Genomic DNA, 21,322 nt, shown 5'->3' with positions numbered 1-21,322 from the left:
TTATGAAAATTGGTGACGATTTAAAAAAAACCTATACAAACTTTCTACCCCTTATTTGCACCCTTAGGGGGAGAATTCTAGAAAACGATGAAACACATATTCAATTAAATACTTTTAAAAATCTAAATTTCAAATTTTATAAAAATCGGTGCCGATTTAAATTTTTTTCCATACAAACTTTGAACCCCTATTTCACCCCTTTAGGGTTAAAATTTTTCAAAATCCCTTCTTAGTGGATGTCCAGATTATGAAAGTAAACTTTTGTCCAAATTTCACGTTTCTACCATCAGCAGTTAAGGCTGTGCGTGCGTCTTACCTCAGTCAGTGAGGACAAGTCCTTTTATATATATAGATAGATAACAGACAAATTCTATTTATGGCACGACATTTGACATCAACGTTTCAATAGACGTGACCTATTGATAAATAATACAATATTTATTTTTAAATTATGTCAAATGTGCTATTATTATAATTTGTTTTGCTACAAAGTCAATATAGAGAGAGCTAAATACATTCTTAAGGTGAACCTCTGAAGAATTTCTTCATCATATTCCATTTCTGGAACTTCTTGTATATATAAGGTTAGGACTGCCTCATAATAATAAATATAACATAATAAAATAAATGTCAGCAACGAGAATAGTGTATAATATAATATTTAATCCGATTTTGAAGTACTCGAGCTGCACAAGCAATACAATTCAACGCGTCCAGATGATTCTTTTGTGGAGTTTCCATTGTATCAAAATACTTCGTACTCAATTTCCTAAAGCCTTATGAGGGAAGTTAATAGATATATACAATGTTATTTCTATGTCTTATGTCATGGACTTCTTAGCCTAGCATGGCATAGCAGATTTTTTGAGCATCTCTTCTGAAAACTGAGTTTTCCATAATCCATCATCATTTGGCAAGAATTGGTAGCGATAGAACTTAACGAAATTTTAGCACTGAGCTCGTATTAAGAAAAGTGTTATTTTATATAAAACATTTGTGTCGATCGAAAACTCCTAATTTTAAAACTAAATTTTATTACTTCAACATGAATTATTTAACAAATATTCTTATGAATTTATATTTTCTAATCTTGCTCTAACTTATCAATTGTATATTTCATAACTTTTTTTCTGATAGTAAATACCGAGTCATATTCGTAGATAACCAATTCTTCTACGCTAGCATCTTCTAGCATCTAATTATAGTACTAGCTTCTCCTAGCATCTAATTATAGTACACCCAGTTACCAATGTCAAAATATTACTCTCCATATATTCTTTTTTAGTAACAGTCACTCGTTTTAAAATATTATTATAATGAATATTAATTTTAACCAAACATTTATTTGGGCTATAGGAATGCGACCTTCAATAACGCCTATCGACTATAGAATATTTTGCGTAATTACTAAAATATATCACATTCCTACTAAGATTTAGAATGAATTTGTTGATAATAATTAATTAAGGTAAAACATAAATTCCTTAATATCATAAATTAAGCTTTGGTAGATTTATTATATTGTAGATAAGAGAATCGTTCGCGACTCCGTCTGGTAATATTTGTTTTTGTCTTATTTTAGCTTAAACCTGTATCCTGCATGTAGCTGAGAGAATTTAGTGTTAAGACACTCCGTTCCCTAATTTTTTCACGATTTTCAAGACATTGTGAACTGGAACTCAACACCGCGCTTTATCATGTTAATGTTATATTTTTTATTGCAGTTTCTTAAAAATTTTAACTAATCTCCCGGCGTAGGTATGCTTAATGAATGAACTATCTAAACTGAATTATCTAAATTCTACAATATCACATGTATAAATAAATTAACTAAAGGTCCTCCTCCTACCTCGTTTTTTTTAAGTTGGTTAAAGAAAAACAGCCAGCACTAATATTTTTATATTATATAAATGTACAAGACTAACTATAAAGACGTGGGAGCTGTGAAAGCTTCTCAACAAGCCCACTCGATCAACTATAAAATATATTTTAAAAAAGTATAGCAATTATTTTACATTATATACTTATTTCTACATACATCCTCATTATATCCTCTCTGGATATGAGAAATATTTCATTTCTTCTATTCATTTCTAGTCGTTAAAGCCGTTTCTGAGATTAGCGTGCACAAACGAACAGCCAAATGGACAAATCAAGGAACGGACAAAAATTCACTATTCTTTTGAGCTCGGCATTCTATTGAAAAATGCTCTTAATAATAGATTTTCCCATAGTCCCATATACAGACTCAAATAAGATTACTCATAACATATTTTGATACAGGTTCCGGTACCAGTATCCGTCTATCCCGCGGGAGGCGTACGGACGGGTCATCACCAAAGCCCCACCAAATGTGGTACGCACGCCAGACTATGGAGAGGTAAGTTTGATATTATAGTTATTAGAATTAATAGGAATTATTCCTAATAGAAATATCATTGATGATGAATTGGTCGTATGGCTATGTCATTGTTCTCCAAGGATATTTTTAATAATTTATTATACCTACTAAGAGTAGCCCATCACATATCAGGGAACCTGGGAACCTAATAATACTACGCTCCCTAAATAGGAGGACATGGGGGGGACACTTCCGATTGCCCCTTTCCGCCGACATATCGTGTATTGGCGTGCTGAGTGATGGAAGAGAGAGAAATTGAAAATATTAAATGTCTCTCTAGGCGTCTTATTTTAAGCCCCGTATTTATAAATCGCCTTCAAGTCTGAGATAAGGTTTGAGATGCCGTTTTCATTTATAAATAAGTTATTTATGAATGAAAACTGCATCTCAAAGGACTTAGGAGCAAAAAATTAAAAATATTGTTTCCTAGTTTGAAGGAAGTAACATCTATAGATAGCAATTTAATTGTACACTATTAAGAGATTATCATCATCATCATCATCATCATCATCAGCCCGTCCTCGTCCACAGCTGGACATAGGCCTCTCCATTGGCACGCCACTGAGCTCGATCTTCAGCTCTTCGAGATTATATTAAACATATTTCTTGAAACCTAAACTTTATTTTGTATACCAAAGAGAGGTGAATATTAAATAATTACAAAGTACCTAAACAAAATCTGAGAATTCTTTATAAATAAAAACTTATTCTGTAATAATTAAGCGTGTTTCATCATCGAACGAACTTGGGTTGGCGGTTTGATGAATTTCATAAAAGTCAAGGGCACGAACAAAAAGTATTAACGTTTGGGTTGGTACCATCTAAGGCTGTAGGGCCTGTAGGCTAAAAATACTCGTAGGGCGCCACAAAAACTGCTTTATAAGTAAACTTTGTCTATTAAACTGGTAAACTTTCGTGTTATTGGTTTTTGTTTATTTGTATGTTTCACTTCACGCTGTATCCCTCACACAGCGGGGTAGGCAGAGGAACCTCATGTCATAAATCTAAAATCTATAATATGTTAACACTGCGTTGCCCACTTTCCGCCGAATTCGGGAGACAGTGCGTGTTGAGTGGCGGAATTCAACGCCGCTCTTTATCTCGACACCAGGGCTAAGAAATGAAAATATAAATGTCAAGTGGGAATCGAACCCACAACCACAATTTTTTTAAATATTTTTAAAATAATAATAAAAAAACAATTTAAAACTACCTAGAAAACATTAAACAATTTCAAGGATTTGAAAAGTAGAGCAAGGCTAGTAGCATTTCCTTGCATATAAACTTGCACTGCCCACATAAACCACTTAGTCTCATTAGTTCTTACAGTAATGGACCTGAGATCCTTGCAAAATATTCCAGTACTAAACTTAATTGCTTAATGCTTTATATAAAAAGGCACGTTTTCTATTTTTTTTACTGGGAACCTAATGTTAGGGCATTTCGTTCCAATTAAGACACTTCCGTTCCCCACTTTCAGCTGAATTGTACACGCGTTGCGTGTTGAGTTGCGGTGTTCTACGCCGCACTATGCCTCTACACCAGAACGAAGAAATGAAAATATTTAATATCTCGCTGTAGTAACGAGATTAAGCGCTGTTTGGGTTCCGCCAATCAACACGCAATGCTTCAAAAACGAAACGGAACGGGAAACGGAAGTGTCTTAATTAAACGAACGAAAACGCAGCGTTTAGTTCCACCAGTTAACATGCATGTCAATACACGAAATGAGGAGAATATTAGGTTGTCCCCGCCTTCTCAACTTTGCAGGATAAAGCATGAAACTAAAATAAAATATTCCAATAACGTTAATTCAATAAAAAAAAAGGGGAGAGTGGGTGGAGGTGAATAAAATATAAAACAAAAGTCAATTGTGAAAAGAGACTGTATAAGAAACAAACAAATGTGATTTATATAAGACACGAACGAGCTTTGATGTTTTATATTGAAAAGAATATTTAATATATCAATAATCTGTTTCGTTTATTCTATATTTGATGTTATTTTTATCTTCATCTCTTATTGATTTGTAAAATGTCTCCTATCAACTCTTACCTCGTTATATATACATGTGAAGGTCTTTCTACGGAACACTCTCTCTATAGAAGGGGTTATTGTGACAAATAAACAAAACAAGTTCATGCTATATCCCGCATAGGGAACTTAGTGTATAGATACTCCGTTCTCCACTTTCCGCCTAGCTTTGGAGATATTGTGTTTAGATTTAACGTAGCTCTTTGTCTTGCTAGTTGCTATCAAAACAATGAAATGACAATTATTAATTCCCCCGAATTAGCACTCGGAAACTTCGAACCCACTACCGTCGCGATACAGTTATACATTATGACGCCACCACAACTAATTTATAATTTTTATACATTCTAATTTTAAAATTTTATATATAAAATTAATAATGATATAACATAATATAAATCTCAACGAACTTTACAATAGAAATCCCTCAAAGCTTACACATAGATTTTCAAATAGTATTTCAAAATGTCATATCCATTAATATAATAAAGAAATTCATATAATCTTCAATATACTTACTTAGCATTAAAGTAATTACACCGCACAATCCATAAATCCAACCATTCCACATTTGGAGAGGAGAAATTATTTTTTCAGTGTAGGCGTCGCGTCGCCGTGGGCGTTACAGAATAAATTAAGACACGAATATTTAAATCTTTAATAATAAAAATCTAGTACAAATAAAAAAGCCAAAGTTATAATTAGGTTCTCTGTTGGTTTAGAACCGTCCGCGTGTAACTAATCGCTTAAAGAAAATTGAGCTTGTTACACACTAAAGCTGCGGTGCGAATTTTCCATCTGTAAGAAACATTTAGACATTGAAATATATTTAATAAGGAATACTAGTAAATGAAAATAAAATCGGTCGTTGACACCTTACTTTACTTTGAATCAGAGAACTTTTCGAATTTCCGTATAAATAAATGATTCAATTTGAACCTTTTGCATTCCGTCCAAGCAGTCTAGCCATTTATACAGTTTTCTACTCAATGTCTATATTAAATTTCTATTATTTTAGTTCTTAATCTTTATAAAAAACATTAAAATATCTTTAGAATCGAAAGGAATTAGTATTTTCATTTATTCGCACATAACCCTAAAACAATAATAGTAATATTAATTTACATTATACACATATTATACATTATTATACATTTGTATTACACAAAATTAACATTTTTAAGGTTTTACACTCTAAGATATTTGCGTCGGTTGTGGCGTCCTATAAATGGTTGAACTAGTGTAGTTCGCTTGTTTTGTTTTCCATACAAAGTAGTGTTGACCTGTCGTCCGGGTTTGTTCGATGGAACAAAGGCTTTATGAATATGTATGGTAAGTTGTCAAATACCGGGTAAAACCGGGACAAGTCTGTATAGTCCTTTTTTAAGGCATTAAAGTCTTCCCTTATCAACTTTTCAGCAAACTTATGAAAAGATTTTATAATTGAAGTTGTAATCCATCGGCCCTGTGGCGCAACGGATAACGCGTCTGACTACGGATCAGAAGATTCCAGGTTCGAATCCTGGCAGGGTCGGCAAATTACTTTTTTATATTTTTTCTATATGTGAATGATTAATTTAAAGTTTTTATTGTATTATAATAAAACTTTTGTTATAAGTGTTAAATTTATTTTAAAATAAAAATACATATATTTCTAATTCACACACATTATAAAAACTTAAACATTAAATTTAGATTTTTGTAATAATTCCCATTTAACACTTAATATCTCCAAAAATATGAAGAAAGAAAAAGTGTTTTAACATTAGGTTCCCTATACCTTCCTTGCTATATGAAAAATAAAATAAATACGTATATATATCTTACCATATAACCTTAATAATTATAAGGTACGCCAAGCAGCTGGTCTTTCAATTTTATGTCTAGACAATTTTTGTACTAGTAAATAGACTGTAGAACTTTTACAGCGAGTTGTATGACGGTGCTATGAATGGCGACAGTTAGTGCTAGAACAATGGCGCATATAGACCGAAGCTTTGAAAAGCTACTAAGATCTGGCTGAGTCTTTAAAAAACGAAAAAGACATGGTTTTACTTATGATATAAACTCGTTATTTCTTTTTAAATTTAAAAATGAAAATTTTCGTTTTAAAAATGTATATATTGTAAGACAATTGTCAGTGGGAGGGTATTTTACAGAATATAAAATAATAATACCCACATCATTATTTATAAAAGAGGAAGGGAACGGCTATAAAAAGTGACATTTTTGATGGATTGAGTCAGTACGTCGTTATTCTGCCTCTCGTAAGGTGTAAAATTGTGACAGTGTTCAAGTATTTAAAATCAGTGTCGTTGTTGGAACTATGCGTTTAAAAACGTGTATAAGTGTAAAGTGTTATATAGAAACAGTGTTAGAAGTGTGTATATGTAAAAGAGGAACAATAAATTATGGTTATTAAGTATTTTCTTATACTTACCCCCTGACATTTTTATAATATAAATATATTTTTAAAAGATATATAAGAAATAATGAAGATGTATAAAATTTGAATGCGGGACTCAAACCTGCGCCACCGTTACCGCGCTTTGACCACTAAGCCGTAATACGTTCTTGTCAAATTCCCTCCGTTAAAGTCACACTTAAAACAGTAAAACTTCGGCAAATGCAATACGGAATAAAAAATCAATATTAAAAAGTTTCGATTTCAGCCCAAACTATGACTAAAGTCAGAGGTTAAGTCTCCTGAAAATCTTATTTCGATACTAAAAACAGGCAATGCGAGAATTCAGTTTATTTTCGAGAACACAGTACCTATAAAAGAGGAATATCGGTGGAATACCTTTAGCTAGCTCATTAAGTTTTATATTTAAATTGCGTAAAGTTAAAAAAATACAAACTGACATATACGAGTATGTAGACATTTAAAATACAGAAACATTAAAAGCACGCTCGTCTCGTCTAATGTCAGTAAAAGCGCTGTGACATTTAATAAAATGGTTGTCACTGACTTTTAAAAGTTAAGTAAGGTAATTTCCTTTGGTATCTTGATTTCCACAGTACGATAATAGTACAACAATGCCACGTAATAGAGCAATTGACCTTTCAGTTTTGCTTTCAGGTTGTCTTGAATTGGGCTACCAGTGAAAAGTGATTGTATAGTCAAATATTTACTTAATTATTTTTATACTAACGAAAAAATATATGAGGAAAGGAGTCTTAACGCTAGGTTCCCTCAGCTTATCCTGCTATGTACGCAATACAAAGTCAAACTGAAAATATATATTCTTTTGGATTTTTCATTTGTTTACATTCTACTATCTTTTTTTTAAAAGCTTTTATTTAACTTGCTGTTGCCGTTTCACATATAGTACATATACTATACTCTATATATGTAATATACTCGTATGTTAATTATTTCAAGCTCATTTTGACTCAGTGTCCGATTGAGCTAAAATTTGGATTACGACATGAATTCTGATGACAGCGTAATTACAAATAATCAATATTGCTGTTAATCCAAAATGGTCAAATGCAGCAATAAACTGGTCGTCGATCTAGTATTAGTATCAGTGCTAAATTTGTAAAAACTATTATTATAAAATAGTAATATATATAATAGTTCTAATAATATATCTTTAAAATACATAAGTACGTTTCAACAACCCTACAAAGTGGTATCACCTACGTAAAGCTGAACCCACGTTCTAAATCAAGCTTCAATAATTTCACAACACTTAATGGTATATACCATTCTAGAACCCCACGCTGTGTACCTACTTATCAGAGCATAAAGGGATATTGAATCTACAGTGTGCATGTCGTCGTATAGGAAAAACTTATACGAACAACAAAAAAATATAAAAATTAAAATATTATAAAGTAAAAACTTAAAAAAGCTAGTTTGATAATAATAAAATAAAAAAATCAATTTATTCAAAATATCTATATATCCGTACAAATTGTTACGAATTATTAGAACTGGCCATCATTTATGCATTTTATTAGGCACGTCTGCACTAAACGATATCATGCTAATGTTCAATGTTCAAACGTTTACGTATAAATTTATGACGTAAATGCGCGATGCATGTTTCCCATTTTGTATTTTACGGTTATATATTAGCTAAAGTAAAAATTAAATAACCATAGAAACTTTGTGTAGGAAAATCTGGAAAATCTGGAAAAGGGCGTGACGTTCTTGCACATTTTCCAGATAAGATTTTTTAGATAAAACATCCTATCCTATCTTACTCCTTACTAATTCTAATAATATTATTCTAAATGTGAAAGTTTTTGAAAATGGATATTTCACTTTCTCTCAAAAACCATTGGATAGATTTAAATGGAACTTTACAGTAACATTAAAGCTTAGACAACAGAAAAACATAATAGGCTACAATTTATGTAAAGATTTTATATAATTTGGTTATAATATAACATAAGTTTAAGAGGTCCAGTTTATAAACCCCCGATCCCTTGTCGCAGATGTTCGGCATGTTGAACGTGCCCCACACATCTGGCAAGATCCTGCGGTACCCCGGCCCATCGCGGCCCCGCGGCGGACCCCAGTTCATGATCCCTCCTCAGAGAGACAGGTGGGTTGTTAACTATAATCATGACACATTTTTTTCCAGCTTCACGCTGTATTTCACATGTAGCAAGGTAGGCAGAGGGAGCCTAGTGTTATGACACTCCGCTCCCCACTTACCGCTGAATTCTAGAGGCTGTGCATGTTTTGCCTCGACATCAGAACGAAATGAAAATATTGAATGTTTCATTTCCTGGAATGGAATTCGAACCCACAACCTATCACGTTTACAGCCACGCTGATGACCCTGCGCCACGACTGGCCTCTATAAAGATGTTCATAATATGTTTTATATTGTGTATGTGAATTTCCATTAAACGCAATTAATATATCAACTATGTAGGTACATCACTAATTTGCACTCTACATCAATTATCTACTGACCATTAGCAGTTTATCAGTATACTCGTATGTGCATATATTAGCGATTTACACAATACCTCTTGCTAAAACAAGGTTAACCGACGTCCTGGTAAAACAATTTCTTTTATAAAAATAAAAATAACAATTTTCCTGTCTTATAAGTGTCTAGTAAGACTGGTTTATCTTTTAATATATCTTAAATCTCGTTTCATATGATATATCAAGAAGAATAAAATATTAAGGCCAGTCGTGGCGCAGGGCCACAAAGTGTGGCTGTAAAACCAATTGGTTGTGGGTTCGATCCCCACTCATTATATTTCCATTTCTTCGCTCTGATGTCGCGGCGTTGTTCTGCCTCTCAACACGTAATGCCTCCAGAATTCGGCAGAAAATGAGGAACGGAGTGTCTTAACTCTAGGTTCCCTCTGCCTACCCTGCTGTGTGCGGGATACAACGTGAAGCTGATTTAACGAAATAACATCTAGTAGTGCAAAATCGAATAACATTTCTATTATATAATTGTATAAAGGTTCGAGGCTTTGAAGAAGTTGATCCGACAGGAGCACGTCCGCGAACTGCAGCGGAAATACGAAACGGAACAGAAACAGGAGCTCAAGGAGATTGCGGCCGGCCGCGGGTGAGTGACGTTAAGTACTCTTTATACACGTATATATACAATACCACTTTTCTAAGTAGGTATACTTACTTAGAAATAGTAAACGAGCTTTTGCTTTAAGTCTATTCGTTTACCTTTTGTTTTAGCTTCACACTGTATATCATATGTAGCTAGAAAAGCAAAAGGAATATAGTGTTAAAACACTTCGTTTCTCATACACCGTCTATGTTTTGAGATATTACGTGTTGAGTAGTGGAACTCAATACCGGCCTTTTATCTTTTTACTGTAGCAAGATATAACAATAATTTATGTCCATGACTGGGTATCAAACCCACTACCGTTGGGTTCGCAGTTAAAAAAATACTTAAAAAGATAAAACATGTCAAACAAACTTATCATGAAAGCTCCACATACACGAGTTACCGTCATAAAGTCTCAAATTGTATAACAATGGCATAATGGTAGTTTGAAAAGGCTATTTACTAACTTTGATTGCGTCCTCTACAATATATAAAAAAAATTAAATTTAACGACTGTTGATCCAAAAAAGCAATGCCATGACATTCATTTTAAAAACTATCCTTACATCTTAAGTAATAAGTGATGATGAAAGAGTGACGATAAATACCTACAATTGAAATATGGCAAAAAATACAAAAATGAAGTATGTGTTAGAAACTGAAGTTGTAAATTTACCTCTTATAAAATAATTTTGTGTCACACCCGGTACACAACTTTAGGTTAAAAATATTTTAACTGTGAAAGAGCACAAGTGCGACACTAAGATTAATTATTTTTTAATTATTTATATTAATTAATTAAAATAAGTTAAAAATATTCTTAGTTGAAGACAGAAGTGTACTGGATTATAAACTTTGTTTTATGCTATCTAAAGATATTCGTCTAAGCCATTTTTATTCACATTCTATCAAAATTCACCTGCAAAATTAAAAAATATGAATATTTTCTAAATTTTTGTATAAATACCACAAATACTTAAGAACTTATTTTTACTTTACCTACTACCTATGCTTTTAATAAAAATATCTTTCATAATGTCAATTTTAATATACATTTTTTGCGGCAATATAACTTAAAGTTCTTTTAAACTTTTATCCTCTTTGAAATAAGATAGGATCATCTTGTTATACAAAATGAATAAAATTGAAACTTAAATTTAAATGCAGGGTATTTTATTCATAGGATTTATCTTTTAGACATCTAGCCGCTATCATTTCATAAAATTATTATATACATTATCTTAGAGGATCTCTTTTGGCCTCTGACTTCCATGAAGCATGGTATTTATAAATTTCCTCGCTCCGATGTCAAGTCAAAGCACGGCGTTCAGTTCCTCGCAATATCGCAATGATGATTTTAAAATTGAGTAAGGCTTTTTATGAAGATTTTTATTTAACGAATTTTATTAAAAACATGCTTTCTCAACAAATTAAAAATAACATTTTAACTACCTACAATATGAAAGAAAATAAAATCACTTAGCTAGAAACAGCGGAAGCTTTATGTGTCGCCAAATTCCAGAGCTGAAAGAGATTTATTACATTAATTCTTAGCAGAAGGAAACTGAGATGAATTTAATCATTAATTTATATAATATTTGCCATTTTCTTTAATAATATCGTATTTAGTTTACCTTGGACATTCTTTCATACCATTTGATACCTAAGCGTATATGTTTTTTAGAAAGTATTTTTAATTACATATATGTAACAAAAATTGTTTTTTCTATCTCAGTTTTACATTTTTTTTCGGTGTAGATATAAACCCTAAGGTCAATACACCCCATTCTCAGTTTTTTGTATGAACAGAGCGGAGAAACTAACATAATTTATAATAACTATTAATCCCCCGAATCGGCATCGAACCCACTATGATCAGTCTACAGTCTGATACTGTCCCAGTACGCTACAACTGAACCTCAAGGAAATAAATATTTACAGAAAAAATATAAAGAAACACGAAATTTATAATATACAATTAGGGCAATGTTTTTTCAAAAACAAATCAAAGAAATATAAGAAACAACTTTTAGTAAAACTCTACAACGAGTACGGGAATTTTGCCAACGCAACTCGTTAATTAATCTGTCGACTTATCTCTTGCGGTCTGGAATATTTCCTTATTTTAATTATATTATTTTTGCTTATAAATGGAATTTTGGGACGCTGCAAATTTACATTTCTATAATATAAGACAATATAACTTAGTAATTTGTAGATTCCAAGCATGGAATTCCACCACCCAATACGCAATGTTCCGAAAACTTTGACGGCAAGTGGGAAACAGAGTGTCTTAACACTAGGTTCCCTCTACCTACCCTGCTGTGTGCGTAATACTTTTAGCGTAAAATGTGAACTCATTACCATAGCTTTTGCACAAAGGTTTAACTAACTTATAATGGCTCTAAATCTTTACATAATTAATAAAAAAAAAACACAAACAATTTAAAATATTTAAAACAACGCCTTTTAAAAGAAATCTCTTTGTAAAACAATTATCTAAGAATAAGTGCTACCCCTGTTGCTCTCTAATGCTCATTTAGAATCACTCGCGCGGTATTCCTTTACACTTGTAATTAAATTCTTTTTGAATGGTATTAAACACAAAGTGATTCCCACAATATTTTTCTTTGTATTATTTTACTGTCTTTTTACATGGAAAAAATCGGTGGAGTGCGAGGCGGACTCGCCCTAAGAGTGTTCCGTAGCAATTTCATTCGTCAAGACGAAATAAAATTAATAAACGCTAACAAAGTTACGTATATATGCACTAATTTTATATTAAATGAAGTTGTAACGGTCAAGTTGGTGGTGATTTTTTTCTGTAAGCTGTCATTTCTCACCAAATTCCATAATTCTAGGTTAATGGAAAGTACCTACGAATTTCACATTGTGTACGGAAAAACTGAAGCATAAACGCACATATCTTTCGTTTGCGTTAACGTAGGAGTTTATTTTTTCTCTGCTCCAAGGAACTATAGACCTGGATTTATTATACATTATTCTTTTCCAGAGGCGAAGATTATGTATACGGTTCCTACGGGGAACAGGAGCCCCGTGGTCTACAGCCCTTAGAGTATGCTGATGAGCCCAGTGCGAGGCATGGAAAGTGAGTATCATTTACTATAAAACTCGGCTGTTCTTGAACGAAAGGCACATTATATTATTTTGATATTGGCTTGACGATTGGCTCAAAAAACTACGATATACAAATGATATTTTTTAAGCATTCGTCATACCCTTTAAACTTCAAAATGACAAGCGCTCCAAAATAAAAGATAGGAGTTTCAAAATTTATAATTATTTTGTAAAAAAAAATTAAGTGTTATTTTTAAGTGTTACCCACTCTCCGCTTGCATTGAAGACATTGTGCCACGGCAGAGAAATGAGAATAAATATAATCATTTCCTCGAGTGAGGATTCAATTCACAACTATTACTACCATTTACTGTCAAATGCTGTTTCACTGTGCCACGGTGTCTTTTAAATCAAGTACCTTTTTAAATTTCTTAAAGTCGATTTTCCTTCAGGAAACCCCAAGGCGGAAGCCGCCAAGTGTCTCAGTTCTCGCGGTACGCGGAGCCGCTGCCAGCGCTGTCCGCGCTCGCGCCGCCCTCGCGACGCACCGACTACGCACCACTGGTGCTCATGCCGTACGCCTACTGAACTAACAACACCACGATCGAGAACATTCCAGGGACTTCCCCTTTACAACTTCGCGGGCTTTAACTTCTATAACACTATATACTTATGTGTAAACTATCACGACGCCATATCGGAAGCATATCCTTTACCTGTTCGCTTCGCTTTCGCGTATTGCTATATTTTTTATTTTTTTTAAATGATATATTAATAGATTCCTAAACCTTTTTATAGGTGTAAGTACGATTGGCTATCCGTAGAGGGGTTACGGTATGTACCTATGTACTGTATTGTATTGTATTTATATTTTGTTATTAAAGTTATATCAATTATTTCTACTAGAAACCGTCAATTCAGGACGATAACGAATGGACAATAAAAATACTTTTAATCTATAAAGTAGATGATTATAACTCAATATATAGATTTAAGTGTTTCTGAAACGTTTATTAGATTTTCATTTATATTTATAAATATTTGATGTTTGGAATTTTAAACGAAAGATATTAGAATATTTTGTATTTTTGTTTAGGCGTATTTTTTATAAATTTTCACGAGACGCTGTGTGAGCCCGACGGCCTCGTGGAAAGCTCTGGTTTATTTTTTATGAAAATATATATATTAAGTTATGTAACGTTCTTTAATGTACAATTATATTTAATATTTAAATAGAATTACTTTCATAATTTATTATATAGCTTAAAAAAAATCTTTGCAATCCTAAAGAAATGAACGACAATAATGGCAACTTGATCTGACAATAAATTTTCAATAATATATTATAGTAGTATTAGTTGATAAGTAAAATAAAGTAGAATGTTTAACGAATCCTAATATCGTGTTACGGAACAATTCACATTGATAAGGACGTACTTTGCAAACGGAACCCTAATTATTAACACTATTATGTATTTATTAAAAGTTAAAAATAAATATAATAATTTAAAAAAAAAAACAAAAAAATATTTAATTTAATATGGTTTACTTTTATAAATTAAAATATAATAAAGAAAATATTGTATAGTTTTATTATTTTAAATAAATATTGTACGGGTTCCCATGTGCGTCTAAATATGAATGTATATACGTTCCATGTTATAACGTAAAAATTTGATATGTCTGTGGTCTAACGAAAAGGGGTATAAGTATGATTTCTATAAAAAAAAAAATTATAAAATCATTTTTCGTCTTTTGAAAACGGTTTTAAGCACATAATTATCTATTAAAAATTTACAAGTTTTGTTATTGAAAAAAAGATTTTAAAAATTTAATAATCCCATAATAATAATTTTGTACTTATACCTCTTTCCTATATTCCTATATAAATAGCTATACGGCTATATTATTATTATACCCTTGTAGAATCAATGTCTATACTACACCCGTTGTGATTAGCGCTAAACATCACTGTATTATATCTAAAAGCCTAAAGGACGGCTACGTCGGCTCTGGTTAAGCTGATAACTAAACAATATAGCTTAACCAACCCGACAGACAAATGCTTTAACTACGTTTAAATGTTTCACATTAGTTAATTGTAAATTAGGCGTTCGCGCTGTCTCATTCGTGTATTCTTAATTATGATTAAGGCAGGTGTTTTAGATGGTTAGGACTTCCTGGAGGAATATCATGCTATGACCAATTTTTTTTTTAAATTGCTTAATAACTATAAATTTAGGGATATATATAAATTTCGAACGATTTATGATATTTTATATTAAAACAGTTATTTTAATCATAACAAAAGTCCAGGTCCAGGAGGTCCACGAGTGAACTGGTAAGAAATATAATATAACAGTAGTCGGTTAGTGTATCTATCTCTTACTATAAGACGGCGCCTCCGCCGACATAACCTCACAGACTATGATATTGGCTTTAACTTATATTACATATGTATTATGGCTTTAAGCTAGACAAATTGATTCTCATAATTGTGACGGACGAACGTCCTCAACTACTAATTAGCTATATATATTATTTGTATATGATTTTCTAAAGATATTCGTAGTTTTACCGATCGTGTAATACTTGTACGTACCTATTTACTTTGTCTCTCAGTTCTTTATAGTATTTATAATTGTGTAGCGTTTACGATGCGTATTGCAGTAAAATAGGTGTTTTTAATTGATAAAATTGATTATTATTATAGATTTCGCATTTACATATCCCTGTATTGTGTACGTCTTGCCTCTACATATGAAGTTATCATATCATATTATACGGACAGGGGTGTGCCAAACGATCGACTTCTGTGGCAGATTACTTAAAAAAAATATAAAAAAAAAAGTAAATTTATCTCCAATAAAGACAATAATATCGATCGATAATTTGGGACACTCAACTACTTGTATTCGTAATTAGTATTAAGTATAGTTATTGAACGTAACGCGGTTGATTGACAATAATGTGACAATACGCGGGTCACTAAATAAATAGTGACCCGTCTCTAGTGACCGGTCCGCGTCACTAAGAATAATATACAAATAACCTAACCGTAATTAATGTTTTAAAGTGTATTTTAATTGGTGTTATTTTTTGGGAAATAAAGATAGTTTACTCCGAGCATATTGAATTTATTTCTTTGTAGCCTTATCTGTGTATTCCTTCCTATTCTTAAATAGTAATTAATTATAATGTCGTTAAAGTTTCATTATTTTCTCACAAGATACTTTAGTTGTTGTTTTTTTCTAAAAACTAATTTATACCGTCACATTTAATATCCGACGACAACTTTTATGAAATATTCCTTTTATTGCTTAAACTATTTTTTTAAAAGCTATAGCAAGTTGAAATATTATTAAGTTATTTCAACAACACATATAAATGTAATAAATAAAGTCTAGTAGACCAATATTTTTTTATAAACTGTCTTCTATTCAAGTTGGTGCCAAGAAGCATTATTGCCTCGTACTCTATTAGTGTTTGCAATGAATTATGCTTAAATAGGATAAAAAATATATAAAAGTAGGAATACCAGTTGTTATTACCAAAGTAACCACGGACAGGAAGGTAGTTTATAATGTATATTAGAACTAGAGGCCGAAACATTGCTTTGCCCCATTAAAGTTTTTGTTACATTATTGGCAAATTATACAAAATCTTTACATAAATTTTAGCCTATCTCTTATTCTGATATATAAGGTATATTAGTATAAAGATTTATCTAAATCCATTCAGTAGTTTTTGCATGAAAAAGGTTTATTCCTTTATATCCAACTTTACAAACTTTGACATTAACAATATTTGTAAGATCTTCATGGATAATTATAATTTAAATATTTCTGAATATAGAGCACCTACTTAATTAAGATGGGAAAGGTGGGTGGATGATTATATTGAGAAGTGTATTTTGATATCAAAATTATTATTTTGTTTATGTTAGATAAACTTATAAATTATTAACCAATATAAAGCTAAATTATTATCAGCGCGTAACACGGGCTATATTTTATTCCTCGAAGCACTCGGGTGGAATCTTTTCGGCGTTCTTTTCATATCACATACACTGGACTGGATATCACTTGGACTCTGTTTTCCAAGTACCATAGATCTTAAACATTAATTTATATTTAATTATAAAATACACGGCAGAACATGAGTTCTAATAAAACAATAAATTTGAGTAGACTATAGTCTATGTAAGACAGGTAAATAGTCTACGAGGGTAATAATATTATGAATGAAAGAAATGGCTAACTAAATAAAACAACAAACAAACAAACTTTAAAAAACGTATGAAACCGAGGTTGTTCAAGAGATAAAAAGCATACGTGACCCGACAAAATATTTACTTCTTTCCCTCATCACAAACGCGATAGCTGAATTATAATAAACCAAGTGAAAGGTCAAAGAGATCCTAGTTATTTATGATATGTTTTTCATTCTAAATAAGGTAAATATAGAAAATATTTAAGTAAAACTCTTGATCTACGTTAATATTGTAAGGCTGAAGAGTATGTTTGGATGATCGCACTAATATCAGGAAGTGATTTGAATTTAAAATTTTTTTTTATATTAGATAGTTTATGTATGAATTATTAAGTTACATAACTTAATTAGTTTTTATGTACCACTGTACCTGTTATGTCCATTTGGCAATATTTGAATTAAATTTTAACTTTTTACATATTGTAAGACAATTGTCAGTGTGAGGGTATTATAGTTTTTAAAAGTATCGTCTTAAACATTATAATGTTTGTTCTGTTACAGCATAACCTAAGTAAATATTCATTAGACACTATAAGCACTTCCGTTATTGCTGAAATGTCATCAATAATAATTTAAATATCCTAACTATCTACGGGTGTAACTGCCGAGTTACCAAAACCTATCGAAGACTCCGTTTCATCCTTATTTCACTTAATATACTATTGGGCTTTTGTTTCACATAAAGTTTTTTTTTACTTCCTAGTTTAATGAAAGAATTCAAAGCAATGCCGTTTACTGAGAACACGTCACTGTTAATTGTATTACTTTTTTTTTATTACATTTTCACTTACTTCATTTACGCGATTAACTTTTCTACAGACTTTAACTAAGTAAACTATGTCATGACATTTAGCACACTATTAGATTTGTTATAAAGGAGACTTTTTAATTATAGCGACTACTTTGACTTTGAATCTTAATATCTTGTTACAATTTTGTTACCATATTGTGCCGCTTCTGCACTTCTACTTGAGAATTAATATTACTTAATATACTCATACCTTCATAACGATGCTTACTCCAAGGAAGACGATTTTCATTGTCTTCTATAGAAGAGCCATCTGCATGGCTGTTACGCTAGCGGCAAACATACTGACATTTGTTAAAATATCAGGAGGTGAGTATAAGAAAATACTTAATAATCACAATTTATTATTCCTCTTTCACATATACACACATCTAACACTTTACACAGCACACTTAACACTGTTTCTATACACTTATACACGTTTTAAAACGCATAGTTCCAACAACTAAACTTATTTTAAATACTTGAACACCGTCACAATTTTACACCTTACGAGAGGCAGAATAACGACGTACTGACTCAATCCATCAAAAACGTCACTTTTTAGAGCTGTTCCCTTCATAAATAATTATGTGGGTATTATTATTTTATTCTCTGTAAAATACCCTCGCACAGACAATTGTCTTACAATATTATAAATAAACGTTATTTATCGTTATCTTTTTAAACAGGGTGCGAGGCCGTCGCGTCGTGGCGCTGTGGAACGGCTGATTGTAAATACGACAGTTGTGTGTTCAATTCCCATACTGGGAAATAAATTATTTTTTGTCGGTCTGAAGCTAAAAAACAATATGTCAATAAATATTGATGGGATTATTAAATCAAAATCAACATTTGCTTCTATAATAAAATTCCAATTAGCTACTTCGCCAAAATCTTAATTTCCTAGTAACACTGTCAACGTCAAAGGACGTTACTATTGCAACACACGTTTGATTTTTGTAGGTCTGGTACTGAAAAGTAATAGGAAATTTGTTCGCTCTCTAATTTCGCAAACTTTTACGAATTCTTATTTGTGCAATTTATTTAGAAAGTCGAAATACTTTCAAACTTTGACATAGACATGTTGTAATGCTAATCAGAATTTTTTAGTCTTCATTGAATATTTCGACAAAATCTTCGCTTAACCCTGGAATATGACAACAAAAAATAGAATTATAATTTCGAAACTTGAGACTTGATTGAACTTACAAAAACCATTTGTTGTATTTTTGTAATACGGATTAGATATTGAAAAATTGAAATAATTGGTATTGAAAAATACGTAATATATGTAATTGATGTACAAAATATAGTAATATTTCTGTAGAATTATTTTGCGCTTGTTATCTTTATTATGAAAAAAAAGAAGGAAACGAACAAAAGAAATAAATTATTTATAAATAATACGTTCCCCCGAGTGAAAATCGAACCCACAGCCGTCGCGTCTACAGTCACACGCTTGCTTGCACGCCCTACGCTACAACTGGCCTAAGATAAAATTAATATAAAAAAAATTTTTAAGCACCATTGAAACATAAAAACTTGATATATTATAGATGTAAAAAAAACTATTAGGCATATTACGATAATAAACGTGTCAACATCTTATAGATGTAGATTACAAAAAATACATTGAGAGTGTAGAATTAAATATATATAAAAATCCAAAGTATTTTTATAGTTACATTAAAAATCTTCGTGGTAATAAATGTGATTACCCGGCTTTAATGACATTGGACGACTGTTATTACACAGATGGAGAAGACATTTGTAATCAATTTGCTAATTATTTTTCCAGACAGTTTATTGAATACGATAGTTCTTTGAATAATGTATCTTGCTTTGATTCTGGTATTAATAATAATTCATCTTTATCTACAATTAACATAAGTGAAAATGAAATATTAAGCAAATTAAAATCTCTCGATATAAAGAAAGGACCTGGACCTGACAACATACCACCAATATTTATTAGAAGAACTGCATCAACATTGGTGAAGCCCCTGCATATCATATATTGTAGATCTATTGAAGACGGTACGTTTCCTATGTATTGGAAAAAGACAAGAATTCTGGCAGTTTTTAAAAATGGTAATAAAAAGTGTATTGAAAATTATAGGCCTATTAGTATTTTATCAGTTTTTGCCAAAATATTTGAGTCCCTTGTCTGTCCGTACCTAACTTGGCACATTAAACCTGTGATATCAGATAGTCAACATGGTTTTATAAAAAATAGATCTACTTTAACAAATTTAATATCTTTTGTAGAGGATATCGCGTTATCATTGGACTCTAATAAACAAGTTGATTGTATTTATACAGATTTGACTAAGGCGTTTGATGTTGTTAATCATAAACTTTTATTGAATAAACTTTATAAATATGGAGTACAGGGGAAAGTACTTAAATTGTTGGAAAGTTATTTACAAAATAGACAAATGAATGTAGTGCTTGGTGGTTATGAGTCAAGAACATTTTTTTTACATTCAGAAGTCCCACAAGGGTCTAGACTTGGCCCTGTCTTATTTTATATTTTTTATAATGATGTAATTACTTGTTTACACCATTGTAGTTTCTTATTATATGCAGATGATTTAAAAATATATAAAAAAATTGAGTCGGTGAATGATTGTAAGCTCTTGCAACAAGATTTAGACAGGTTTGCTGTATGGTGTTCTATGAATAGTATGAAATTAAATAACAAGAAATGCCAGAGTATAACATTTAGTAGGAAGACTTCTGACATCAATTATAATTATAAAGTGAATGGTTATCCTATTGAAAAAGTTACTCAAGTACGTGATTTAGGGATAACAGTAGACGCTAAATTGAGTTTTGTTCCACACATAAATGATATAATAAGTAAATCGTTAAGCATTTTAGGATTTATTATACGAGCTACTAAGCCTTTTAAAAAATCTAGTTCAGTTATTATTTTATTTAATTCATTAATTAGGAGTCATTTAGAATATTGTTCAACTGTCTGGAATCCATATTATGTAACACATAAAAACAGATTGGAACGAATCCAAAAAAGGTTTTTAAAATTGTTATCTTATAGAGATCATATCAGTAATGATTTTCGTAAGTACGATGACTTATTAAAACATTATAATATGTTAAAACTATCCCATCGCAGAGAGATTGCCGATCTTTGCTTTTTACATAAATTAGTATCTGGAAACCTTGATTGTC

At 31.3% G+C, this 21,322-nt stretch overlaps 1 protein-coding gene and 1 non-coding gene across 2 annotated transcripts in view; both read left to right on the top strand.

The window, feature by feature from the left end:
• The window catches only part of LOC146529626 (uncharacterized), a 54,803-nt gene extending 38,609 nt beyond the window's left edge, over positions 1–16,194 (top strand). The window contains exons 4-8 of the mRNA XM_085201949.1: positions 2,284–2,380; positions 8,885–8,994; positions 9,880–9,987; positions 13,001–13,096; positions 13,518–16,194. Coding sequence (XP_085058075.1) covers positions 2,284–2,380; positions 8,885–8,994; positions 9,880–9,987; positions 13,001–13,096; positions 13,518–13,653 — 547 coding nt within the window. The 3' untranslated portion in view covers positions 13,654–16,194. The remainder of the gene's footprint in view (positions 1–2,283; positions 2,381–8,884; positions 8,995–9,879; positions 9,988–13,000; positions 13,097–13,517) is intronic.
• TRNAR-ACG (transfer RNA arginine (anticodon ACG)) lies at positions 5,897–5,969 on the top strand. Its single transcript has one exon. It is a non-coding gene; the product is annotated as a tRNA-Arg (tRNA).
• Positions 16,195–21,322: the final 5,128 nt, after the last annotated feature.

Source organism: Heliconius melpomene, chromosome 18, assembly GCF_056956725.1.
Source record: "Heliconius melpomene rosina isolate 202511_hmr_F chromosome 18, ASM5695672v1, whole genome shotgun sequence".
NCBI lineage: Eukaryota > Metazoa > Arthropoda > Insecta > Lepidoptera > Nymphalidae > Heliconius > Heliconius melpomene.
Note: the sequence above shows the minus strand (reverse complement) of the source record. Positions and strands in the feature narration are given on the sequence as shown.